This window comes from Pan troglodytes, chromosome 8 (genome assembly GCF_028858775.2).
Source record: "Pan troglodytes isolate AG18354 chromosome 8, NHGRI_mPanTro3-v2.0_pri, whole genome shotgun sequence".
Lineage (NCBI taxonomy): Eukaryota > Metazoa > Chordata > Mammalia > Primates > Hominidae > Pan > Pan troglodytes.
Genome location: NC_072406.2, coordinates 144,986,806 through 145,014,422, shown reverse-complemented (window position 1 = coordinate 145,014,422; position 27,617 = coordinate 144,986,806). Strand labels below are relative to the sequence as shown.

At 57.3% G+C, this 27,617-nt stretch overlaps 1 protein-coding gene across 2 annotated transcripts in view; it reads right to left on the bottom strand.

Annotated features, from left to right (window-relative positions):
• Nucleotides 1-214: 214 nt before the first annotated feature.
• INPP5A (inositol polyphosphate-5-phosphatase A) overlaps nucleotides 215-27,617 on the bottom strand; it is a 257,862-nt gene continuing 230,459 nt past the window's right edge. For both annotated transcript variants that reach the window (XM_016919658.4, XM_024346695.3), the window contains 5 exons: nucleotides 17,548-17,621; nucleotides 5,906-6,017; nucleotides 2,775-2,843; nucleotides 1,747-1,834; nucleotides 215-1,658 (listed from right to left, as the gene is read on the bottom strand). In XM_016919658.4, the coding sequence (XP_016775147.1) occupies nucleotides 1,754-1,834; nucleotides 2,775-2,843; nucleotides 5,906-6,017; nucleotides 17,548-17,621 (336 nt within the window). In that variant the 3' untranslated portion in view covers nucleotides 215-1,658; nucleotides 1,747-1,753. The remainder of the gene's footprint in view (nucleotides 1,659-1,746; nucleotides 1,835-2,774; nucleotides 2,844-5,905; nucleotides 6,018-17,547; nucleotides 17,622-27,617) is intronic.

Here is a 27,617-nt window from a genome sequence, read left to right as displayed (position 1 = left end):
ATGTTGAGGGATAAATCCTTTATTACAGTAGAAAGTCCAAAAGGCTGTTTTTCTCCTCTCAACGGCTTAGTGTTTTGTGACAGCGTGTGATACAGTGAAATTCCAGGATTTCTAATGAGCTTGATCTCAAATAACAGGCTATACAGGAGGCTGCTCCCCTGAGTTAGCATCTCAGAGGTGGCAGAAGGGAAAGGAAGAAAACGCAACACAGGACTGTTTTCACCACGGTCAATTTTATTGCTTAGGAACCAGACCGGTCACTTCCAAAGGCCCCTCAGAACGACCAACAGCTGAAACCCGCGGGGCGGACTCCGTGTTGAACGCGGACAGCGGCAACCACAGCAGGGACACGGACCTGTGCTTCCACCAAGAACAGATTCCGCAGCGGACAGCAGTCACTTGCAGTGGTAGTATTTATCCCACACAAACACCCAGCTAATGCCTTCACCCGGTCCAGGAACTCTGTAGTGTTCTAAAGTAAAATCAATCAAACATACATTTGTGTTTCATCAACAGACTCTCTAATCACCTTCTAATGCTGTACTTACTGCTATAGGAGAAAAATATTTGCAACAAGGTTATGACATGGGTTGTCTGTAGCGGAGCAATGAGGAAATGTACAGTTTTGTTTCTCTTTAATATTTTTATATACAGCCCATGTTAAAAGCAGTTTCTATTGGAAGCAAACTAGGCTATTTCTATTTCTCCCATGATATTATTGTTGTAATGTAGAATACTTGGCACCATAAAACAGTAACAAAAGACAGACAAACGGTTTACAAAATTCTTAAAAGGTACACCCAGGCTAGCTATAAACTTCACATTCAGTTCTTAATATTACACAGAAGAACGGCATGGGAGTAACGGCCCGCTGGTGCAGACGTGCTGTGGGGCCGATTTTACCCACGATGGCGAGGCCATGTGTGTTTTTTACGAATTTGTGTGTTGATGGACACACAGCTGAGCTCCTAGACTCCAATGCCGCCTGCTGATGGGACTCTCCTGTGCGTTCATACTGGAAAGTACATTTAGCATAAGTTTTGGTAAGATTTATAAATTATTTTTAAAAAGTATATATTTATATATATTTATATATATATAAAAATGGAAAGCAGCTGCAGTGTGATTCAAAATCCATGTGACACGGCGCAGAGTCAGTGCCGCGGAAGGAGCATCGGCAGAGACAGACAGACCCCCTTGCCATGCTCAGGGCCACGCTGCCGGCCGGCAGAGGGAGTGCCCGTCTCGGCTTCCCCAGCCCCTGGACACACCTCCACCTGGCAGAGGGGGTCCCTGGACACAGTGGGGGGGTCTCTGTGCTGAAGAAGCCCCTCCACTGGCAATCATTAAAAACTGAAAACTGTGAAGTCTACGGTACAGACCCTCTTTGCTGTCTATTAGAGTTTTGACAACAGGACTGTGACTTATTTAAAAAAAAAAAAACCAATATTTCTACTTAATGTCACATAAACAGACGAGACAGTGAGGTATGTGAGGCTGCTCCGGAATGGTCCGGAGGCTGAAGCGAAGTGTGGGGCTGGCCGTCTAGCAGGTGGCGCTTGGGCGGGTTCTCGATGCAGCTTTCAAGAGTGCGTATTCGGTCCACGGCTACAGGGAGGGCTCACGAAGGGTCCTCTCGTGGCGCTGGCATCTCTTCCCTGTCACGGAATTCGTAATTTGTTAAAGGAACAAACGCACCAGGAAAAGCTGCGTAAAAGCTGAACTGGAGGGAGGAGTCATATTTACCACCACGTCACTGCACGACACAACACTTGTGCACATGGGCATGAGGTTTACCTGCCCCGGGCATGATTCGGAAGGCCAGGAACACGGGCTGCAGCAGGAAGAGAGGACGGTGTCAGCACGGCGCACGCGGGACAGCACAGCACATGCCGCCGCCTCCTGTTGCACCCCTGGACCCTGCGTCTCACCAGGGCAGCCATGAACCGGGCTGGGAGGAGCTGATGGCCAGCAGAGGCAGCTCGGCCCTTGTGCACAGCCACGGCAGCGCAGGGGTTGGGGACCCCGTGAATGTGGAACTGGAGCCAAGCCGGCCATGAGAGGTTTTGCAAGGAAGGTGTTATTTCCAGGTAAAAAAATTAATGGAAAAACTGATGTAAAAGAATGGCTAAATAGGCCCCAAATGAAGCGGGGAAGGAAGGCTCTCCGGTCCTCGGCTCTGCCGCACCTGGCAGGTCCAGCGTCTTATCCGGGTGTGTTTGGGGCTCACAGCTCTGGGCCTCCAACGTGGAAGAAGCTAACTCATTTATTGGCTGAAAATGAGATTTGATCTGTCTCCTGTGCACACTCTCGAGGTGCAGTTGCCTGAATAAACGATCTGTGCCAGTGCTGCCCCTTGGCACACGGTGGGGAGCGCCCTCACCCCGGCTCCTCGGCTGACAGTGAGCCTGCCCCAAGAAGGCCATTAAAACACTAAAGCTGCATATTTGCAAAACAGCTTTCAGAAACAATCAGCTGTGGACATTTTTTTACAAATATTAAATTATGTATTTTATTCTATTGTAACGTCATTTCTGCCTTCTTCCTACTTACCCACCTAGCTTATGATACTTTATTAAAATTAAATAAAAACAGACCAACTTGGCCTACTCTGTAGTCAGACTAAGACAGGAGAACAGGAGAGGAGAGACTGGCCAACCCCCGCCCACCTGCCTGCCAGCCCCAGCACCCGCCCACCCACTGGCCCCAGCCCCCCGGCCCCCTAGCTTCCCCTTGGTCCCCCAGCCTGGCCCCTGGACCTCAGTCTATGTCACCTTGTGGTCTCCCATGCAGACGTTGGGCCCAATGTGGTCATAGGTGACAACCTTCTCCTCGCTCTCCGACTGGAAAGGGGAAACAGACAGGTGAGTGTGGGGAAGTGGGGCAACCTGGGTCCAGTTGGGAGCTGACTGGCAGGAACATCAGGGTTTTGTGGGGGCAGAGAGATGGGGGTGTTGGCCCCTGCCAGTACCTCGCCAGCCTCTGCCACCCGCCCTGCCTGGCCCCTGAGAGAGAGGCCAGCTCATGGACCAAAGGCTCTGGTGACGTGGCAGCGCCTCAGCACCTTGACCCTGGCCCTTTTGGACAACAGGTATCTGCCTCTAGGAGGGGTCGCGTGGGGAGCCGCGGGTGCTGGCCTGGCTCCCAAGCTCCCCTCTCCCGGACGTGCTCCTGGGCCCTCAGGGGAGTTGCAGGGGACCCTGTTCACGGGAGTGTGTGCGCCACAGCTTTCTGTGCAGGTGTGCTCCTCTGAGAGCGGAAGCCCATCTAGTTCCAATCTTCCCACTTTGATTTGTTTTTGACTGTTCTATTAACCTAGAACTCAGTGTTCAAATGAGAACAGACACCGAATTCCACACCACTACACAAAGCAATCTGTGTATAGTAATTCACGGCTGTGTGCGCACTTCCCAGCGGGTGCCTGTATTCCGGGCGCCTCCGGAAGGGGTTTGCTGCTGGTCAGCACTCGGCTCTGGTTGGGCTGGAATTTTATATCCACAGCTGGAGCATCTGAGACTATGCAGTTAAAACTGAGTTATCTTTAATGCAGTGGGAAGCTTAAGGTCAGATTTACTTTCCAGCATGGGCGCCTGCCAGAAAGAATGAGAAAACAAGCTTCGGCACCGCATGCATGAGCACCTTCCCGTCTCTCGCGGGTGAAGCGGCGCCTCCGCGGAAGTGGAGAAACATTCATCAAACGCAGCGTGGTAATTTACAAAGGCAGCATAAAATTGTGGATTTTCAACTGCATAATCTTTGGACAGATAAACAAATTACGGCGGGCACAGGCAGCGCACGGCACACCTCACTGAACACTTGTCACCGAGGCTCCCCAAGCAGCACCGCCCGCGTCCCGAGCCCCTTTTGGTGTTTTAGGGCTCCGGAGGCAGAACGGAGCTTGGTGACGAGGTGACGGCGCGTGTCATGATGGATGAGGCTGCGGAGCGCGCGCGGCGCCCATCTGCTTGTCCTGCACACCCACTGCCCACTGGGTGGCCCCATGGGGAGAGCCTGTCCAAACTCCAGCCCCAGAAGGCAGGGGCTGTCAAAGGCCGCCAGGTGTGTGTTGTGAGGCTCTGTCCCCCACCCTGAGCATAAAGTGTCAAGTCCCAGATCCAGAGAACCCGAGAGGCTGTGAGTGAATGGAAAACGGGCTGCAACGCTGCCCTGCTCTGAGCTGGTGGAGCCCTGGCAGCGGCAGCACAATGTGGGGAGGCCACAGACCTGCCAGCCTTCTGCCCTTGGGCGCTGCTCACCAATCTGCACTCGCGTGACCTCCGACGTTTTCCCAGGGGATGGCATCTGTGCCCGAGTCCCCGGGAGGCTCCTGCCCCGCTGGTGGCAGCCCTGGGCTCCACATGCCTGACCCGCTCTCAGCGCCGGCAGATGGGAGCACCCACCATGTGGCACCGAGGGACTGGCGTGCCTACCAGTGAGCCCAGCCAGAGGGGCAGCGGCAGGTCCACAGCCAGGCTCCAGGCCGAGCCCACTCCTGGGCTTTTGGGCTTGTGGCCAGCACACTTTTCTCAATGATGGGCACAGGCCCTGCCCACAGGCCAGAGGTGGGGCTGCGGAGGAGCCAGGCTGGCTGCAGACCCCAGGGACTTCTGGCCAAGGGGCCCCGCCTCCAGCCCAGGCCCCCACCAGGCAGGCTCCTCACAGCACAGCCAGGGATGGAGGGCAGGCTGCACCCAGGGTGCTCCAGGATGTAGGAAGGAACAGTAAGGAACCCGGCCCGGCAGACAGAGTCACATGGCAGAGGCCAGCAGGGTGCATTTCAGGGACCAGGGCTGCAGAGGTCCCCGCCCTGCTGAGGGCACACCTGCACCCAGGTGTTTGCTGTGCCTGGGGTCTGGTGCCGTCTGGCACAGAGACACAGACGGGCAGTGAGGGACACCTGGAGCCTCACACAGCTGGTGTTGAAGTCGGGGTTAGTAGGGGGCTCCTGTCCCTGCTCTGGGCCTGGGACAGTGGAGAGGGGGCAGAGCCCACCAGGCTGGCAGTGGAACCACCAGAGTCTCCAGCCTCCTTCCGATTGCACACCCACGTCACGGTCAGAGGCCCCGGCTCTGGGTGTTGGGCACAGCTGCAGTTCCCACGCACACCCGCAAGCTTCATTACTATCTGCATTTAATTTTCATTCACGGGGTTGACAAAACCAATTCAGATACTGATTCTTCTGAAAACACTCCTTGTATGTTAAAATGTGGGAATTGAAAAATCACAGGATTGACCGGGTGCAGTGGCTGCCGCCTGTAGTCTGAGTACTTTGGGAGGCCGAGGTGGGTGGAATGCTGGAGCCCAGGAATTTGAGACCAGCCTGGCCAATGTAGCAAGCAAGCCCCTATCGCCTTTTTTGTAAAAAAAAAAAAAAAAAAAAAAAAAATTATTATTAAAAAAAAAAAATCACAGGAAATCTGAAAATTTCCCAAGGCCCAGGCCATCTGAAAATGTCGCCTATTCATTTTTAACTTATCAAGGCTCAAATGAATCTGGCTCTAATTTACAACTTAGGAAAACAACCTCAGACATTTCTACTGCGCTTCACGGCCCGGCCCACGAGCGCTGGAACGCACAAGAGCACATTGACTTCCAAGGATACAATGAACCACGATTTGAAAACACTTTCTGCTAACTGCCTGTGTATGTTTCAAACTCAGGATGACGCTGGCTGCCCATGGCCCAGGAACTCGGCTCCATCTGCTGCTGCCCCAGCCCAGGTGCTGGCTCAGAGGTGACCCAGTGCTGGGGTGCAGCTCATGGCAGGACAAGGTCAGGGCCCAACCTGGCAGCATTCCCCAGACTGGGTGCCCCCACCCCTGGGGCCCTGGCACCAGGGCTGGGCCAGACCAGACCCAGCGCTCCACACCCCTCTGCGCCCAGGGCTGGGGCAGCACACACTCACCCGCAGCACCAGCTCCTTGGCAGACGGGGACATGAGGATGCGGTCACACCAGGCTGGGCACCGGGTATTCATGTACTGCTCACCCTGGCGGGCGTCCTCACTGTACGGGTAGCTGGGGAGACATGAAGGCAGAGGGTCAGCCGGCCGGCTCGGGCCGTCCTCAGCCCCAAAGGGATGGCTGTGCCGATTCTCTGCCAATACACCTTAGAATGGCCAGCACTACCTGGGGAATGAATACACGCATGGAAGTTTCTAGAATATAAAACCAAATTCACAATTTAAGTTCTATATCAAACTGTTTTTACGTGAGACTAAATTTTAGCTATAGCACAGTATCTTCACATCAGTCGTTCCTTTACTGCATGAAATTGTCTGTTGAGCTTTGGTTTTTGTTGGTTTTTTGAACATGGTCTAAAGTATGATGAAAACCTCCATGGAAACAAAATGGCAGCCAGTGTCATCTGGTCCCAGGACGTTCCTCCACCTGGTGACCTGGCCCGGATCAGCTCGAAACGCCTCTAAGTGCAGGCAGCTCTGGGGTGTGGCACACGCGGTCTCCGCTTTGACCAACGCCGCTCCCACCTCGGGGAGCGTCCAGGTGCTCAGGCTGTGGCCCCGGGTCGCTGCAGTGGAGGGTGACTGTCCCCAACTCACTGCTTCCCGGGTCTGCCCATGCCCTCTGCGGGTCTGGGAATGGGGCTGGCCACATGGCGGTGCCAGTAGCCCTGAGGGCGGAGCCCTTCACCCACACAGCGCATCCCGCACTGCCTGGGGTCTGCTGGTTGTGTCTCCACCACCGATCGCTGGCCAGGGCACAGCTCATCTGGGCTCCTCCGTGGCCTTGCTGTGTCTCTGAGCCATCGGCCCCCGCCCTCACACAGCAGAGCAGTCCACGCACACATGGACTGATCACTCCCCCACCAGCCTGGAGCCTCATGGCCATGGCCCCCACTACCCGCCGAGTCTGGAACATGCAAGCACAGCCCCCACTTCTGGGCCTGCAGGTTCTCAGGGGGCCCGACCCACCCATCAGGCTGCAAACCCACCCCCAAATGGGCATGTTGCTTGGGACTGCACTGAAGTGGTAACGAATTCCACTTGGAGTGAACGAACCCCGGGGATCCTGTGGCTGAGCTCAGCCACCTGCCCCTAAATGCAGCGTCTCTGCTTACTCTCAGCATCTCCGGGGCCTTCACCAGAGTCTCGAGAGTTTTTTCAGTTAATTCCAAAATATCATACAGCACCTGTCACGACTGGGATCTGATTCTGCATGAAATTTCCCTGTTGGCTGTGATTGGGTTTCGGGTCCATCCCAGCACCTCGGCTGCGGATTCTGCAGCCCCTCCCAGGCCTCCCGGACCCTGCCCACAGGGGCGCCTGTGGGCCCTGTGCCCAACCACCTGGAAACAGCCGGGGACTCGGAACTTGCTCTGCCCTGACGCAGGAGCTCCCATCCTCCCCGCGCTCCAGCGGGAGCCACACTCACAGGAGCCATGGCTGCCACCCGGCCTTGGGCAGAGTCACTGCTTGGTTAAAAACATAACTATGTAGGGCCTACGTGTCATGCATGTTTCTGAAGAGCACAGAGCAGAGAACAGCTGCACATTTTTTCAGGAGAACCAGTAACCTGGTGGCCTGTCCCATTTCACACGTTTGAGAGGCTGGGCCACTTTGTTCAGGAGCTTCTCAGCTGATCCCAACCGCGGACACGAGTGGAAACTGGATGCAGGCAGGGGCCTGCCTAGCCCCCGACACACGTCCACTGCCCCCGGACACATGTCCATTGCATCCGCACACACGTCCACTGCACCCCAGACACACATCCACACAGCACACAATAGGTGACTTCTAAATAGGAAGCTGGAACTGAACCAGTTCTCACTCCTCATGCACCCCATGGAGCTTGGAGAGCCCGTGCCACCTGGCCTCCCCTGGGGGCACGGAGAGAAGCCAGGGCGTGGCAGGAAGCACAGCCGTCCTCTGTCCATGGGACAGGGTCTGATGGGCATTGCTGCTCAGACAGACTGGGCTCTGGGGATGAGCAAGGGAGAACAGGGACGCCAGAGTGGCAGCGGCTTCCTCAGCCCATCTGCTCCAGGAAGGGCTTCCCTGGGAGTGTTCACAGACGACTCAAGAGGAGGAAGAAACCTGGGTGAGAGAGGTGTCCTGGCCGGGCTGTTGGGGGCACCACCCTTAATCCACAGCCAGGGGTGCTCCCTGTGGCCCCCAACACCCAGGGAGAAATGCAGGAGGGGCTGGTTCCAGCTGGGTCTGGGAAAGGCCAGTGTGGACTGCACACAACCGCTGTACCCACAGGCGCGAGGTGCTGGCGGGGCCACGCCGCAGAGCAGCAGGACGCGGGGCCTGGACGCTGCCCAGCAGTGACTGACGCGGGAGTGCCAGGCATGTGGGCTTATCTGAAAGCATACCTGCTGGGTGGGGGGGGCACACAGGACAGGGGCGCACCTGCCCCTACAGCGTGGGAGCGGCTGTGATAGGGCGAACAATCGTACTCCTGTGCTAGCCTCTGCAGGCACTGCCCCTCCCCCCTGCCCCTCCCCCCTGCCCATCTCTCCTCCCTGCCCCCTCTCCTCCCTGCCCCTCTCTCCTCCCTGCCCCTCCTCCCTGCCCCTCCTCCCTGCCCCTGTCCTCCCTGCCCCTCTCCTCCCTGCTCCTCCTCCCTGCCCGTCCTCCCTGCCCCTCCTCCCTGCCCGTCCTCCCTGCCCCTCCTCCCTGCCCCTCTCCTCCCTGCCCCTCCTCCCTGCCCCTCTCTCCTCCCTGCCCCTCCTCCCTGCCCCTCCTCCCTGCCCCTCTCCTCCCTGCCCCTCCTCCCTGCCCCTCTCTCCTCCCTGCCCCTCCTCCCTGCCCCTCTCTCCTCCCTGCCCCTCCTCCCTGCCCCTCCTCCCTGCCCCTCTCTCCTCCCTGCCCCTCCTCCCTGCCCCTCTCTCCTCCCTGCCCCTCCTCCCTGCCCCTCCTCCCTGCCCCTCTCTCCTCCCTGCCCCTCTCTCCTCCCTGCCCCTCCTCCCTGCCCCTCTCCTCCCTGCCCCTCTCTCCTCCCTGCCCCTCCTCCCTGCCCCTCTCTCCTCCCTGCCCCTCCTCCCTGCCCCTCTCTCCTCCCTGCCCCTCCTCCCTGCCCCTCCTCCCTGCCCCTCTCTCCTCCCTGCCCCTCCTCCCTGCCCCTCCCTCCTCCCTGCCCCTCCCTCCTCCCTGCCCCTCCTCCCTGCCCCTCTCTCCTCCCTGCCCCTCCTCCCTGCCCCTCTCTCCTCCCTGCCCCTCCTCCCTGCCCCTCTCTCCTCCCTGCCCCTCCTCCCTGCCCCCCTCCCTGTCCCTCTCTCCTCCCTGCCCCTCTCTCCTCCCTGCCCCTCTCTCCTCCCTGCCCCTCCTCCCTGCCCCCCTCCCTGCCCCTCTCTCCTCCCTGCCCCTCCTCTCTGCCCCTCTCTCCTCCCTGCCCCTCCTCCCTGCCCCCCTCCCTGCCCCTCTCTCCTCCCTGCCCCTCTCTCCTCCCTGCCCCTCCTCCCTGCCCCTCTCTCCTCCCTGCCCCTCCTCCCTGCCCGTCTCTCCCTGCCCCTCCTCCCTGCCCCTCTCTCCTCCCTGCCCCTCCTCCCTGCCCCTCTCTCCTCCCTGCCCCTCTCTCCCTGCCCCTCTCTCCTCCCTGTAGGATGCGGGCAGCAGCCCCTGTGTAGGCTGCACGGCAGATTGTTTGCTGTGGCCAGGCTGACTGGCCCTGCTGACAAGGCCCAGCTTTAGGACCTGAGCAGGCTGGGCTGGGTAGGTAGGGTCGCCACGGGCCCGAGAAGCAGACAACAAGCTTAAAAGCCCGGCTATGTCGAGGTCTTGGGGCAGGGCTGATGGCACAGGAGAGACCAACGGGCCTGGGAGGACCCCAGAAGGCAGGCTGGGTGGGGGCCCACGGCTTCGCCACAGTGCTCAGCCACCCTGAACCACAAGTGAACGGCGACAGTTCACACCAACTCCCCGAGCTGTGCTCAGAGGAAGCGGCAGGAGCGCAGCCTCACTTCTCCAGGTGGGCGTCAGGGTGAAAGCCCCTCCTCTGACTCCCGCCTGGTTAAAATATTAACCAATTACCACGCCGCTCTTGTGTACACGGAGCAGGAGGGTGCAGCACACTACAGAGAAAACGGTTCTGACACACACCCGTCACAAGCAGGACCTCATCAAAGCTCTGCCTTCCCGTGCAGCCTGCAGGCACCACCGGCAATGCTGGCTTCAGACACCCGCTTCCAAACACGCCAGCTGCCACTGCAATTCCTGAAAAGGAGAAGACCCTAAAACCAAAGAGAAAGAACTAAACAATCACAGCTGTGGCAACGCTGAAGCTGCCGAGCGGGAGAAGGAAGCGGCACAGACTTCCAAGAGGGTCTGGGGGGCTGGGCACGGGGGCTCACGCCTGTCATCCCAGCATTTTGAGAAGCTGAGGCGGGAGGATCGCTTGAGCCCAGGAGTTTAAGACCAGCCTGGACAACATAGTAAGACCCCTGTCTCTATACAAAATAAAAAAGTTAGCCAGGCGTGGTGGCGCACACCTGTAGTCCCAGCTACTTGGGAGGCTGAGGGGGGAAAATCGCTTGAGCCCAGAAGATGGGGCTGCAGTGAGGCGAGATCACCATTGCACTCCAACCCGGGCAACAGAGCAGGAGGCTGTCCTGGGTGCTCCCCTCGCCCATATCTCGAGGGACAAAGCTCTCCGGGTGACCAGAACCCTTGGCAGGCCTCTTCCGTGAGACGGGTTCCCTCACTGTCCTCCCCCTCGGCACAGGTCTCACAGTCTGTATGAGCCACAGGCACCCAGGATTCGTGACCACCAGGCGGACGGGCGGCCTGGCTCCCTCTTGAGCACCCAGCTCGCAGGCAGTAGAGTTCATTTTGCTAGATAATTATTACACTATAAATACACATCTAAAGACAGGAGAACATAAATTATGGCCCACGGAAAGTTTGAAAGGGGCCTCCTAATCCCTAATTTAAGAATATATGTGTCCATTAAAGAGAGACGATCTCTGGTTGGACTTGTCTGGGCAGTTCATTCCTGTGTTGCGTATATTTTTGTCTTTTTCAGAAGCTAAAACTCGATCTTGCTCAGCAATTGTTCAATGAAAACATCCCTCTCCCGCCTCTGAGAGTCCATCTTTCTTTGGGAAGGAGTGATTTTTTCCCATTGGACGTGCTCTGAGTATGATAAAAACTTTGAAACGTTTTGACGGGTAGCGATAGAACTTCTAAACTTTTCCATTTTAGTAAACTTCACAGTGAGGCACACACAAGGCTGAGTGCACACGGGACATGGGTGTTCACCAGCCCACTGCACCCTGCGCCGGCCCACAGCCCAGAGGCCTCCACCGGGGAGGGCGGTGGGAGGTGATTCCCCGCCTGCAGTAACAGCACCCTGTGGAGTCCCAGGGCGTCCTCTCCACCTGTGCAACCCGGCTTTAAACTCACTTGTGGAGCTGTGCGCAGCAGTGGCTCGCTGCAGGTGGCTGCTGTGGCCTCCGTGTCAGTGCTGAGTGTCTGCCCCACTCTTCACGGGGTGGGTGCCGCGGCCTCCGTGTCAGTGCTGAGTGTCTGCCCCACTCTTCACGGGGCGGCTGCCAGGGCCTCCGTGTCAGTGCTGAGTGTCCGTCCCACTCTTCATGGGGTGGCTGCCGTGGCCTCCGTGTCAGTGCTGAGTGTCTGTCCCACTCTTGATGGGGTGGCTGCCATGGCCTCCGTGTCAGTGCTGAGTGTCCGTCCCACTCTTCACGGGGTGGGTGCCGTGGCCTCCGTGTCAGTGCTGAGTGTCCGTCCCACTCTTCGCGGGGCGGCTGCCGTGGCCTCCGTGTCAGTGCTGAGTGTCCGTCCCACACTTCGCGGGGCGGCTGCCGTGGCCTCCGTGTCAGTGCTGAGTGTCCGTCCCACTCTTCATGGGGTGGCTGCCGTGGCCTCCGTGTCAGTGCTGAGTGTCCGTCCCACTCTTCATGGGGTGGCTGCCGTGGCCTCCGTGTCAGTGCTGAGTGTCCGTCCCACTCTTCATGGGGCGGCTGCCGGGGCCTCCGTGTCAGTGCTGAGTGTCCGTCCCACTCTTCCTGGGGTGGCTGCCGCGGCCTCCGTGTCACTGCTGAGTGTCCGTCCCACTCTTCATGGGCGGCTGCCGTGGCCTCCGTGTCAGTGCTGAGTGTCCGTCCCACTCTTCGCGGGGTGGCTGCCGGGGCCTCCGTGTCAGTGCTGAGTGTCCGTCCCACTCTTCGCGGGGTGGCTGCCGGGGCCTCCGTGTCAGTGCTGAGTGTCCGTCCCACTCTTCGCGGGGTGGCTGCCATGGCCTCCGTGTCAGTGCTGAGTGTCCGTCCCACCCTTCGCGGGGCGGCTGCCGGGGCCTCCGTGTCAGTGCTGAGTGTCCGTCCCACCCTTCGCGGGGCGGCTGCCGCGGCCTCCGTGTCAGTGCTGAGTGTCCGTCCCACCCTTCGCGGGGCGGCTGCCGCGGCCTCCGTGTCAGTGCTGAGTGTCCGTCCCACCCTTCGCGGGGCGGCTGCCGCGGCCTCCGTGTCAGTGCTGAGTGTCCGTCCCACCCTTCGCGGGGCGGCTGCCGCGGCCTCCGTGTCAGTGCTGAGTGTCCGTCCCACTCTTCGCGGGGTGGCTGCCGCGGCCTCCGTGTCAGTGCTGAGTGTCCGTCCCACTCTTCATGGGGTGGCTGCCGTGGCCTCCGTGTCAGTGCTGAGTGTCCGTCCCACTCTTCATGGGGCGGCTGCCGCGGCCTCCGTGTCAGTGCTGAGTGTCCGTCCCACTCTTCACGGGGCGGCTGCCAGGGCCTCCGTGTCAGTGCTGAGTGTCTGTCCCACTCTTCACGGGGTGGCTGCTGTGGCCTCCGTGTCAGTGCTGAGTGTCCATCCCACTCTTCACGGGCACTGGGGATACTTCCAAGTTTTGGGCAGTTCTGGAGTTGGCGTGTGGCCCCCTGTGGGTCCCTGGGACCCCTGCAGCAGTCTGAGAGGGGAGATCTACATTGACGAGCACACTAAGGTGATATTCACTGATTTCATGGAGCTGGCATTGCACGGATGTGGCAAACGCTGCCCGAGGTGGTAAAACTGCCGGCGCTGGCGTGGGAACCAGGCAGAGGCCGGGCTGTGCTGGGCAGGGTCTCTCCCAGGGTCAATCCCTCAGCACTAAACAAAAAGCTACCTTCACTTACGAGGGAAGCAGGAGAAGTGATTCCTTGTGTTGAACCCCAGGCCTGGGAGATGGGGTCTTGGGCTGGGTGGGATGAGATGAGGCTCTAGGGAGTCCTCCGCCCAGAGGGATGACACGGCCCTCGTCTCTCGGGGGAGCGTGCCTGCATCTGAGTCGTCAGCTAAAGCAGCTGCTCGTTTTCACGGACACCATATTTTGCCAGAACGATTGACAGACAGACCTCGGTGGCTAACAGGCATTTTCTCCAGAAGGGCGGACGAGCCTGCCTCTTCCAGCAGCAGCGGATGCTATCTGTTGCCAATGACAAAATTTAAGCTTTCAAGGAGACCCGAGGGTGTTGGAAAACGTATTCCTCCCAGAGGCTGGCGGCGTCCCCACCACAGAGACCCCTCCACGGAGCTCGGCCATTCTGAGGAAGGTGCTGCTCGCACTGGGTGCCAGACGTGCCGCGTCGAGACTCCCACACCCTGGGTGGCTGGGATTTCCCGGGACCTGTGTGTGCGGCTCCCAGATCACGCCCTGGCGGAAGGAGACCTCCCCGTGCATGGGTACTTTTTTCACAAAAATGTTACTTATGTAAACATGTGATTGTGTTATTTTTAAAACGAACTAATAAATATTTAAAAACTGATGGCCATGACCAACAGATGGAACCCACATGGACAAAAGCTCCGGGGTCCTCAGTAGCTGGAAGAGGGAAGTGGCCAGGCCACCGGGGCGGCCAGCGAGGCTCTGCGGGGCCATTTCGATGGTGGCATGTGGTTTTCTTCTTAATAAATGAATGATGCAGTCTCTTCACTACGTAAGGAGTCCACAGACACAGGGAGCCCCCAGGCAATGGACGTGACAGTTCCCATCCTCCATACGCTCAGCGTCCACACAGACAAAGAGGGAGAGCCAAACCCTGGCTGACTATGCACAGCACCACGGCCTCCGCGAGGAAACACAGTGCCCCCCACATTCCGGAAGCTGTGACAGGAGCCACCCGATGGCTGGCGACACTGCGGTGACTTGGGAGCGTTCGGCTCTCTGGCTGCGGAGAGGCTGACCTGGGGGTGGGTACCGTCGGGCAGGCCTGGGCCTGAAGGCTCAGCCTGCCCAGAGGAGACGATAGCATCCTGAGGGGGACGCTGAGGCCACGAGGAGTGAGCAATGTGCCCAACTCTGCAGTGTCGGGGCAGAGCTGGGACTCTGGTTCCAGAGGCACCGCCCTCGCCAGCCCTGTTCTACACGGGGTTTCGTGAGAAATGCTAACGCCTGGAAATGTCGGGCTGTCACGCCAGTGGAGCGGCCACCGAGGAGCCATCTTAAATCTCTTTATCTTAGCGTTAATGGTGGTTAATTCTCAAAGTTAAACTAAAAATTAGAAATTCACTTCTAGCTAGGATGCGCAAAAAGGCGGCAGCTCCATGCTACCGCTGGGGTGTTCAAATCGCCGCCACCTGAGCCTGGGCTGTACCGGGAGCCACACGTATCAGGAGCTTCGGGGTGGGGGGAGCTACGGGGTGGGGGCTGCAGGGCTGCTGTTGAGGCACACACCACAATCCTGCCCTGAGGGCCTTGGCGTCTGGGGAGCCGGGCAGACCAATGCTGGGTGAAGAAAGCCCATCGCCACCTCTGCTCACCACTAAGGGCTGACGCCACCTGACCCCGCATCCACTCACAGCCGCCTGGTTTCCAGAGACCAGAGTGGGCAAGACTCATCCCTGCCACCATGCGTCCCTCATCCCCCAGTAACTCTAAGCACACGTGTAGAGCTTTAACACGTCACACCCGATGGAAATAGCACATGGCATGAAAGGCCTTCGGGAGGCTGTATCCTGGATGCTGTCCTGGCCCGAAGGCACCATCTTACAGCCCAGGGTCCTGCCCGGGAGAGTTCTTTATGTGGAGGCAGAGGCAGCCCAAGGTCCGGCCAGCCTCCTTCCCGCCTGCTCACCCTCCTGCTCCTGACCACCTCAAACAGGTCACTTTTGTGGCTGTCCCTAAAGAAGGCACTAGGAAGAACCGTGCTTTTAGTTAAGGACCAAAATTGAGGGTTGTATAAATGTCTGAAATATTAGCACCTTTTATGGCAAAACGACAGACAGCATTCAGTTACAATTCATTCAGAGCAGAGTTCTATTCATCCATGGGATCAGTGGCAAACACCTTTGCGGGAGAAGACCCCGCTGGTCTTCAGAACCATCCGCCAATGACACATTTCCTGGCGTCACTCTGCCAGTGTACGCACCAATGCCCCGGGTGCGGCTATATCCGGAGCTCTGCGCTAGGAATGCCGTCTCCTCTCAGGGTCAGCAGGTGCGGGCTCTCCCCATGGAGGGTCTACTGCCCGCGGGAGGGTCCTGCCCACCAATGCTGACAAGGTGCCTTGAACCACTCCAAGGTGGTGAGCTCACCTCTGCCCAAAACCAGGGCGGGGACTGTGGCAGTGATGGGAAGATGTACTTGGCTGCTCGGCCGGTTTGCAATGCGTTCACTCAAACAACAACAGCAAAAACCATGAAACGATTCTGAAAACCGGGAGTCACCGCGGGAAGGAGACATTGCCAGACCAGCAGGTGCAGATGGCAGCTTGGCTCCCAGCTTCTGAGGAGCTGGGTCAGACACAGGCCTCAGGGGCCAGGCCGTGGCAAGGACGCCTCCCCACGGCCTCACAGCCCTGGCAGCCTTCAGGAAAGCACAGGAAGGCCAACGTGTCCTGACAGGGGCAGAGCTGCATGGGGAAGAGTGTGAGGCGGCAGGTGGACGAGCCTGGCACGCAGAGGCACTCGGGACCCCCCACCAGGGCAGACGCAGCGGGAAAGCGGAAGCCGATCTCACCCAGCCAAATGCCCAAGAGCAAGCCTGGCCTGTGTGGGCACCTGGGAACGCTGAGGGTCAGGGTCCACGGATCTTTCTGGAATGCCACTGGGCGCGTGCGCACCCTGGGAACGTTGAGGGTCGGGGTCCACGGATCTTTCTGGAATGCCACTGGGCACGTGGGCACCCTGGGAATGCTGAGGGTCGGGGTCCACGGATCTTTCTGGAATGCCACTGGGCGCATGGGCACCCTGGGAATGCTGAGGGTCGGGGTCCATGGATCTTTCGGGAATGCCACTGGGCGCGAGGGGCTCTCTGGGGGCCCGTGTGTCCAGCAGTCAGACTTCAGATCCAAGTGGGATGGGGGAGCCCTCCAGGAAGAGGGGTGTGAGCCCGAGATCCCCTGGGACTTCCTGCACCTCCCATAGGATAAGGCCGGCATGCCTGGCAGTGAGCCTCGGTGTCTTTACAGAACAGGAGAAGCTCGTGAGGAGGACGAGAGGCCTGGGCCACCACTGCCTTCTGGAGGCTCCTCCAACCTGTCCAAAAACTTCCCCTGGACACCAAAGTGCTCCGTCACTTTCAAGGTTCAGACCTCAGCACTGCCTCTGGCTTCAGGAAAGCCTGTGTCCCCAAGCTCCCTGAGGCCGCACCTCCAGCTCCCACCCAAGCTCCCTGAGGCCGCATCCTCCGGCTCCCAATCTTGCTCCCAGCTGACAGGCAAAGTCCACATCTGCCAGTGGAAGTCCCCTGCAGCTTCCAACAGTGAGAACTGCTCTGTGCCGGCAAATCTGCATGAAAACGCACACAAACATCCACACCCAGGCACACATCTCCACGCGTGAACACACACACGTGCACACACATCCGTGGAACACACAGCCACATGCATGAGCCCTACACACGCCACACATGTTCTCACTCATGCTCTCACTCATGCTCACATATACAACCATGTACGCGAGCACACCTTATACACACACATCCACAACTGTGTGACGCACGCCCCACGCACATCTGCACCAGGTCTGCACACACACGGACACCCACGCAACATTTGCACATTCAAACCCAGGCACACACACGCATGCCTTAAACACATCCACACCCACGTAGACACACTGCATTTGGAGGCCCCGATATTCCCAGAAAGATCCATAACACACAGTCCCCGTGGGCCCCTCGTGAGCAAGTCTGATAAGAACGTATTTTGCATATTGGAAAAAGACAACAGAATTACTTATTACTCTCAGCTGCTTTTTTCATGTCATGAAAAGGGCAGGAGAAGGTGCAGTTTGCACACAAGTGCAGGACACACAGATACATGTGCACACACAAAAACACTATGCACACAAGAACACACACGTGCACACACAGACGCACACGTGCACACAGATGCACAGGTGCACACACAGATGCACTCGTGCACACACACTCGTGCACATGTGCACACACAGACGCATACGTTCACACACAGATGCACAACACACACGTGTACACACAGGTATGGTACACACACACTCTGGATGCACACAGAATGCACACACTCATGCCCAGCACAAACTGGCACACACAGACACGCAGATGCACCAGAGACTGGGAGGGTGGAGACGCCGCCTTCCCGGCCGGGTTCATCCAGCAAACAGCATGTTCCATACCTGGGAGGGAACGAGATGTCCAGTTCATACAGTCTGTCCTTAAAGACAGACAACTCCTTGTCAAACTCCAAGAGCTAAAGAAAAGAAAGAGCAGAAAATAAAGTCACACTGGTTTTCCTCGCTGGGGGCACGTGTGTCTGTGTGCAGCTGGGACGCTCAAATGCTCGGTGTGACATCTGCCCTTCCCAGAGCCGCCACATCTGTCACCAGAAAGCTCTGTGGTGCCAGCAGGCTCTGGTGTCCGCCTGCCTCTGCTGCAGACAGTGGGACCTGCCCTGCCCGTTATAGATGTGCTCTGCCCACCCAGAAAGCTTTCTCTGTTGGGGATGCCAGAGAAGCACTCATGGCCTCGGGCACTGCCGTGGCAGCCCCAGTAGCAGCCCCTCTCGGCCTCTCCTCCCTAGTGCTGGCTCCCCCAGCAGAAGGAACACAGCTCCTGTCCTGCCCAGAGTGTCAAGTAACCTGCAGAGTGAGCAATGTCAGCTTTGTGAGAACAGGTCAGGGAAAATGGCCCCAAGGTGCACACTGGTGAGATTCTGGCAGCAGCTCGGGGGCAAAATGTTCATTCCCACATGCACGGGAGGCAGCAAATGGCCTTGCCCCCTGAGACTCTTCCAAAACAAGCCCCAGGCGGGCATCGCCTCCCACACCTGCAGGACTGGCCCACCGTATTTCTGAGCGGTCACCACACACACCCTCCCACCGCAGCAGGACTGGCCCGGCCGTGTTCCTGAGTGTCACCACAAACACCCTCCCACCCCTGCAGAACTGGCCTGACCGTGTTTCTGAGTGTCACCACACACACCCTCCCACCCCTGCAGGACTGGCCCGACCGTGTTCCTGAGTGTCACCACGCACATCCTCCCACCGCAGCAGGACTGACCCGGTCGTGTTTCTGAGTGTCACCACGCACACCCTCCCACCCCTGCAGGACTGGCCCGACCATGTTCCTGAGTGTCACCACACACACCCTCCCACCCCTGCAGGACTGACCCGACCGTGTTTCTGAGTGTCACCACGCACACCCTCCCACCGCAGCAGGACTGGCCCGACCGTGTTCCTGAGTGTCACCACACACACCCTCTCAACCCTGCAGGACTGGCCCGGCCATGTTCCTGTGCGGTCACCACGCACACCCTCTCTGGTGCTATTCATTAGTCATGGCCCCACAGCTGTGCAGGGCATGGCACTGAGCTAGAGCTCCCTCAAAACCACACCATATCCCAGCTCTTCCTGTGACCTCGTCCATTATCCCTGAAACGGGCAATCAGCAGCCTCATGCACACAGTCATTACCCTGTGCCAGGCTGCTACCTGAGCCACCGGCCCAGGCCTCCTGCCTGGAGCACAGGCGTTCACAGCCCCACTGCCTCCTGCCTCCTAAGAGGGCTCCAGTTCCCCTTCCAGGGAGCAACTCCCTCCCTCCAGCACCCACAGCCTCTGGGAAGGGCCCCAAGTCAGCTCCTAAATGGGGTGGGGATGCAGCGGAGGCCTCAGGAGACGGATGCCCCTCCTCAAAGGCAGAGTAGGGGCATGGGCTCTGGAGCAATTCTGCACATGCGTGTTTATGTGTACGCAGGCATGTGTTTGCATGCAGGCACGTTTATGCATGCACAGGCATGTGTGTGTTTGCATGCAGATGTGTTTATGCGTGTACAGGCATGTGTGTTTGCATGCAGGCATGTGTTTATGTGTGCAAAGCCATGTATGTTTGTATGCAGGCATGTTTGTGCATGCAGGCACATGTTTATGCATACACAGGCATGTGTGTGTTTGCATGCAGGCACGTGTTTATGTGTGCACAGGCATGTGTGTGTGTGTGCATGCAGGCATGTTTATGTGTGCACAGGCATGTGTGTGTTTGCATGCAGGCATGTTTATGTGTGCACAGGCATGTGTGTGTTTGCATGCAGGCACATGTTTATGTGTGTGCAGGCATGTGTGTGTGCATGCAGGCACGTGTTTATGTGTATGCAGGCATGTGTGTGTTTGCATGCAGGCATTTACTCAGATACATTCACACACAGGCCTATAAACACGCATCATCTCTAGGTCATTCTGGAGCTTGAGTTTGAGGCTTCCCCACATCAGAGATGCAGCAGGGTCCCCAGTCCAGCGTGGGCCCTGCTGGCTTCTCAGGTGTGGAGGTGAGGAGGCAGCAGGGAGGCTGCCAGCGCTAGGTGCCATGCGGTTCTTGGCTCTGCGGGCACCAGCTATGAGACTAGGAGCCCAGATTTCCCTAAGGCCTGTCCAGGAGCATCTATGAGATCTGCTGAGAGTCAGAAAGGAGCCACTGCCATCCTGTGGCTTTCACCAAAATGCTGATGGCAGGTTCCCTGAATCTCTATGATACAACATGTTTCGAGATTTCAGGAAGGCACTGGCAGGAGGGGATCAGATCTCCCCTGCACCACCAAACCCTCTCATTCCTCCCAATGTAACTCAGACCTTTCAAGAATCCCAAGTATGGTTTTTAAGTTATTTATTGATTTATTGAAACAGAGTCTCCCTCTGTCACCCAGGCTGGAGTGCAGTGGTGTGATCTCGGCTCACTGCAACCTCTGCCTCCTGGGCTCAAGTGATTCTCCTGCCTCAGCCTCCCGAGCAGCTGGAATTACAGGCGTGTGCCACCACTCCTGCTAAGTCTTTATTTTTTGTAGAGACGGGGTCTTGCCACATTGTCCTGGCTTGTCTGAGACTACTGGCCTCAAGCAATCCTCCTGCCTCGGCCTCCCCAAGTGTTCTACCGTGCCCAGCCCCAAGTATGTTTCTATATTACTGCCATGCATAAGTCCACAAAAAGCAGCTCGCCTTACATGTTTTTAAGCTTTACACAAATGTTCTTCTTCCTTCTTCATCCCACCCTGCTCCAGAAGCTTAGCTACTCCTGGTTCTCTGTGGGACCTGCTGGTGGGGCTGTGTCTCTCCATCGCCAGGTACTGTCTTTATGGTGGCCAGTGTTCTGAAGGCTGAGTTGGCTGCTGAGAGAACTCTAAGTGTGTGGGTGGGGTTTTCCACCAGCTCTTTGATTGAACGCCTCCACTTCTCCTGGTGTGTATTTTTGTGGTTGTTCTGGAAACCCGCTGCCACTTGCATTCTTATGTAATAGGACATTTTTCCCACAATGCTTTAAAAATATTCTCTTCGTGTTTGACGTTCCGCTGTTTCACTCTGACATGTCTGTGTGTGGATTTACTTCCGTTCCTCCTGCTCAGGACTCACCATGCTTCCTGAGGTTTATGTCTTGGATAATTCTGGAAAATGCCCAGCCATTGACTCTCCAGTGTGCCCCTCGTGGACCCTCACTGTGCAAGCGCTGGGCTCTTCCCTCCTCTCCCAGCCCCGACCCTCCTGTCCCATCCTGCCACGTTTCTGTGCTGCATTCTGGGCCATTCCCCAGGCCTGCCATCCCATTCCTCAATCCCTTCTCCAGCTGTGTCTACTCCGGCACTTAATTCATCCCTGGAGCTTTTAATTTTAATGATAATACTTCTATGAATCCTACTTTTTTTTATCTGTTGGGATTTTTTTCATAGTGTGGTACTTATGTTTCTAATTCTGTCATGCTTTTAATAATTTACAATATTATAATTTGTATCAATTATTCGATGATTTGGCATTATTGACGGTCTGTCCTGCCTTTGTTGTATTTCTGGACTCTTGCTATCTGTGGAATGTGTCCTTATGTGGTTCACAGTTTGCGACTGTAAGATCATCTTTGGTGGGTCTTGATTTTTGGGAATTTTTTTAGTTGTGACAATGAATGTGGACCTGCCCTCCAAAGTGACCGACTGGGTCCCTGCACCGCACTGGCCTCCCACAGCTTGGAGTCACCCAGGGTGACTGTTTATGGCTCTTCTCAGCAAGCCTCCGCATGGCACCCCCAGGCTCCGCCCCACCGTGCTGTCCCCCACCAGCCGTGCCATCCTCAGCAAGCTTCCTCGTGGCACCCCCAGGCTCCTCCCCCACCGGTGCTGCTCACCTGCTGAGCACACTATTCCCAGGCTCCTCCCCACCGTGCTGTCCCCTGCCACCCCCAGAGCTCCATGGCAGGGATGTGTCTGTCTGTCTTGTTAACCCAGAGCAGGGCCTGGCTCGGAGCAGGCACCCAGAGTGCTGTCAAATGAACACATGCCCCCGCAGTGCACTGCAGTGCCTTTCCCGTTCCCAGCGTGTGGTCTCCAGACAATCTAGGCATTTGCTTTCTTTCTCACATCAAGTTACTGCCTCGATGACACTCCAGTAAAACTTGAAAAGCTGGAGATGCAAGTTCATAGCAGTCTCAGGGGCCCGTGCCACCCAGAGACAGGCATGTGGCACCCGAAGACGCCATGACCTCTGCAGAGCACACCAGGGAGTCGAGGTCGAACCAGACGTGGCACGAAGCCTGGCGGTCCCAGCACATTTTTAGTCTAAGAATCCAAAGAGCCTGGCTTTGTGTTTTGCTTTTGCCAAGTGTGTATTTATATTATGCGGACGCAAACTCTTTCTGAAATTCCCCCTGGAAACGAGATGCTCTCACCAGATGCCAAATTCTTTCTCTGAAAGTGGGTCCCTCTCCCCGCGCTTACGGTGGAAACACTGCCTGCTGTGTCCCAAGATGCAGGGCGGTGGCCCTGTCTGCCACAGAGTTAGACCTGGGGCTTCTCCTCAAACTCCCCTCAGGAAGACAGTGGACAAAGGACCGCCCAGGAAGGACAGGCCCAGCTGTGCAGATGGGAAATCGAGTGTCCTCCTGCCTTGACCTGGGCCACAGGAGAGAGGGGCCCGGGCGTCATGAGGAAGCACACGCTGCGCCACAGTCACCCCGTACCAGAGATGGGCACAGAGGAAAGGAGAGTCCTCAGCAAAGCTCCCGCTCAGGTGAGCCAGAATGACAGCTCTGCTGTGTGGGGCCCTCCGATGCCACGTCCTTAATGAAGTTGTCCCAGATCAGCATTCCTCCAACCTTCTGCAGTAACCCCAGAGCTTTCACAGCTGTGGGGGACGCAGTCCTGGACAGCACCAAAGTGCAGGGGCACAGATGGCCTCTTGCAATGAGGGCTCTGCTCACAGTGGGCCCACAGCTCTCATGGAGCACTCAGGGAGCTCTGGAGCCCAGAAGGACCATCGCCCCTCGCAGGCGTGCGGCACAGCGTCCGACCCTGGCTCTGCCTCCAGCAACCACCAGCACCCCTCAAGTCCTCAGCACCCCCAATCCTCGGTGCTGGCCCTGCGCCTGTCTGGGCTGCAGCCAGGCCTGGGCTGTGCCTTCCCACGTGGGCCTTTGAGGGCCTGGGGCTGCTGGGGCTGCTCCACCTCCTAGAAGCAGCAGGTGCTGCAGAGAGGCTGGGCATGTGAGCAGAGGGAACGAGTAGCTGGAGCTCTTGGCCGACATGAATTCGTTTAGCTTCAGAGAGCAGAGCATCGGGCTTCCTGCACGGTGTGGCTATCGCCCAGGGTGGGTCATCCCTGCCTCTGGCCGCCAGGGTCCACGGCGTGGGGTCTGTGAGCACGGTGCTGCGTGGCTGAGCACTGAAGTCGTGAGGCCGCAGCCCTGAGTGAGTGTCCCCAGCCTGGTGAATGCACCGGGCACAGTGAGCACGGGACTGCGCATCAAGGGGCACATGAACAAGAATAGGGAGAACAGGCCTGGGGGCTCTGAACAGGGCCGGGGGGCTCTGAGGACGCCAGGGCTACCTCCATGGGCTGGCATGGGCATGGGGCCGGGGCTCCTGCAGGGCAAGGGGGTCACTGATGCTTACGGCTGGGGCTCCTGCAGGGTGAGGAGGGCGCCGGGCCATAGGACACAGACTGTTCACTGTAGCCGGACACCCCTAAGAGCCCCCCACCACCTCCCTTCCCGAGAGCTTCGATGTTAGCAGGAATGGGGGTGCCTAGGGACACACCCTGACGTGGAGCCCCACCTACTGGAACTTCCGATGCTGGGCCCCTCCGGCTACCACAGCACAGCAGCGAGCGAAGCCCCAGGCAGCCCCTAACGCCTGTTGGTGCAGGTTCTGGAAGCCGGAAATCCCAGGCTGAGGTGTTTCTGAACCACTCCAGGCCTGTGCACCCTTTGCAAGTTCCTGAGGCAGAAGCCACGGAGTGTGGCCACAGCTTCTGTCTGGCATAGCCCATGAGGTGCCTCAGGGGATAAGATCCCCGACCCTCCTCTGTACACTCGTGGGTGGAGAGACCTTCGCCCAGATCACAGGATTCTGAGGACCCCTCACTACCCCGGGGGTCTTCCCTGGTGCATCCAAGCTGGCATTGAGGGGCCTGGGGACTTCCTGTCCCCCTAAGGACACTGCTGGTCCCTGGGGGCTCCGAGCGTGTGGACGGGCATGACCTCACTGAGGCCTGGGCCACGCTGACCTGCTGCACACTCAGGGCCTCAGTCAGAAGCATACCATGCACAGTGCTCTGGAAATCAGAACGCCGCCTTCGGGGAGAAAAGTCTCTGCAACTCCTCGCCCTAAATGTAAACAGAGTTCAATATCACTGTTGGCTGAACCAATGATTTGCATTGACAGGGAAACGTGATGGCAGAAAAATTAAAAACCCAGCTTTCCAATCCTTTTCAGGAGGAACGCGGGTCTGACTCCAAGTGACGAAACCCGACCCTCAGGAGACAGGGCCACCGGACACCGTGGGAGAGTCCCACAGCCACAGGAGACCCCACGTGGGCCACATCCACAGACAGCAGCTCTCAGCCTTGTGCTCCTCATGAGAGGAGACAAAGGACGGTCTAAGGCTTTTCAGCAGCTCTGGGGGTCCTTCCTCAGCACCTGCCCATAGATAAGACAGTCCATGACAATAGGAAAACAGCCGAGCTGGGGTCAGCTGGGGACCCATTCCATGGTGCTGTGCTGTCGGGTCAGCTGGGGACCCACGTCATCGCACTGGCCCATGGGGTCAGCTGGGACCCAACGACATTGCACTGGCCCATAGGGTCAGCTGGGGACTCAGGTCATGGTGCTGGGCTGTGGGGTCGGCCGGGCACCCACACCATGGTGCTGGGCTGTGGGGTCAGCCAAGGACCCATGACATCGCACTGGCCTGTGGGGTCAGCCAAGGACCCACACCACGGCACTGTGTTGTGGGGTCAGCCAGGGACCCACAACATTGCACTGGCCTGTGGGGTCGGCCGGGGACCCACGCCATGGTGCCGGGCTATGGGGCTTGGCTTTCCAGCCTCTCTGCTCCGCTGTGGCCCAGCCCTCAACAGCCACCAAGTCATCCATCCAGGCTGTTTGGCAAGAGTTCTGCACACACACAGTCACGTGTCACGGAACGACGGGGATACGGTCTGAGAAACGCACCCTTAGGCGATTTCGTTGTGGGACATCACAGCGCGTGTACGCTCCCTGCCTGGGCTGTACGGTGGGAGGCCTGTGGCTCCAGGGCTGCAGACCCGCACAGCAGGCCACCCGTAACACACTGTAAGTACCTGCGCATCTGAACGTACCTAAACGTAGAGAGGGAACAGTAAAAACAAGGTCTAAAGAAGAAAAAGCGTGCGCCTCTGTGGAGCCCCACTCACGAAGGGAGCTGGCAGGGCTGGGACGGGCTCGGGGTGAGCTGGTGAGTGGGCGGGGGTGAGCGGGAAGGCCTGGGATCAACTGTGCACTGCAGACTTTAGAAATGCCCAGCGCTGAGAGTAACAGAATGTCAGACTTTATAAATACGGAGCGCTGAGACGCTGAGAGTAACATAATGTACTGAAATGTATTTTCTCATAATAAGTTAACCTTAACTTATTGTAACTTTTTTACTTTACAAACTTTAACATTTTTCAACGTTTTCACTCTTTTGTCAAGTAGTACTTGGCTTAAAACACATTGTATAACTGTATAAAATATTCTGTTTATATATTCTATAAACTTTTTGCCTATTCTTTATATTTAATATTTCAAAATCTTAAAACATTTTTTGATAACAATGAAGACAATGACACAGACATGAGCCTAGGCCCGCACAGGGTCAGGATCATCGACGCTCCTCTCTGCCGCCTCTGCGTCCCACGGAAACGCCCTCAGGGGCAACCACCCGCATGGAGCCTCATCTCCTGTGATAACGGCGCCTTCTTCTCGGTGGACCTGCCTGAAGGACCTGCCTGAGGCTGTTTACAGGTACCTTTTTAAATTAAGTAGAAGGAGTGCATTACAGTAATGGTAAGAAGTGTGGGAGAAGAAATGCAGACACCAATAACACAGTTGTTGGTTGTTGCTCTAAAGTACGACACGCTGGGCATCCCTGAGTGTGCCAGACTCTCCCACAGCTGGCGGCGCAGCGGCTCCTTCACACCAGTGCCGCCACGCTGTGATGTCACAACAGTTACATCACACAGCGAGAGGAAGCTTTCAGTCCTATCGTCAGATTATCAAACATATGTAGTCTGTTGTTGACTGAAACATTATGTGACGTGACTGTATACACACACGCACACACACGTGCATACAAGTGCACGCACACATACGCATGCATACACCACACGAGTGCACACGTGTACACATGCATACACCACACACGAGTGCACATACACCACACACTAGTGCACATGCACACACATGCGTACACACCACACACGTGAGTGCACACATGTACACACATACACCACACACGTGAGTGCACACATGTACATGCACACACGTGTACACACACACTCTCCCCACACACACACACACACCACACACTTGCTTTTCAATTCCTGACCGGGCCGAGGAATTCCAGGCCAGGCAGATTCTGAGTGTGTTGCCATCTTTACTTCTGAGCTGCAAATCTGACCACCCAATGACGGGGTCCCTACGAGCAGCTCTGGGGATGCCTCCCTGGGGCCCAGGCAGAGGCAACTCCACACTGTTTGGTGTGTGCACAGGTGTGCCTGGACATATGTCTGAGGGCTGTGTGTGCCAGGTACATGTGCCAAACGTTTGTGTCTGGATACGTGTATGGCTGGACTGCAGGGGATGGCTTCAATGTCACCACTGAACACTCCCCAGTCTTCTTCAGTCTCCAAGAGAGACCTGCAGAGCCGTGTCAGGCCCCTGGAGCCCCCTCTGGGGTCAGCACCTGCTCCTGGGTGGCCAGGACCTCCCTCAGGCCTCAGCAGCTGCCGCTAGGGTCTGCCTAAACTTTCTAACTAAAAAGCAAACCACCCCCCACACACACACACCCACTCACATGCACACACCTGCTCACGCTCATGCGTGCACACACCTGCTCACACACACACCCACCCACTCATATATATATGCCTGCTGACACACACTCACACCTGCTCTCACGCACACACCCACTCATATGCATGTCTGCTCACACATGCTCAGATCACACACACTCGCCCGCTCAAATGCATATGCATACACGCTCACACACATGCTCATGAAGGCTCACATGCACACACCTGCTCACACCTGCTCATGCATGTACATGCCTGCTCACACATGCACACACCCGCTCATGTGCATGTGCCTGCTCTGACACATGCTCACACACGCTCATATGCATATGCTTGCTCACACATGCTGACACACCTGCTCACACACCAGCTCACACACTTGCCTGCTCACATGCATATGCACATACGATCACACACACGCATATGATCACACACATGCATATGATCACACACGCATACGATCACACACATGCATACTCACACAGGCTCACATGCCTATGCCTGCTCACACACGTCCGCACACATGCCTGCTCATACACGCACTTGCCCATTCACATGCATATGCACGCACACTCATGCATACTCACACAGGCTCACATGCATATGCCTGCTCACACACATCCATGCACACACGCTCACACACACTCCAATAAGCACAACCCCAAGGCAAGTTGTGGGGAAGCTGGAAAACTCCAGGAAGAAGGAGCAGGCTGGGGCTGCCCAAGGTTTTCGGTGGCTGGGGGCCCCCTCCTTCCCATGGGGACTGAATGGGATTCCTCGGCCAGCGTCCTGCCTGGGTGGTGGTGTTTCAGGACTGCTCAGTGGACCAAGGCCACTTTCCCACCCTGTCTTCTGAGTTAGAAGGCCCCCAGTTTTGGCAGTGCAAAGTAAAAATAAAAGGAAATTCG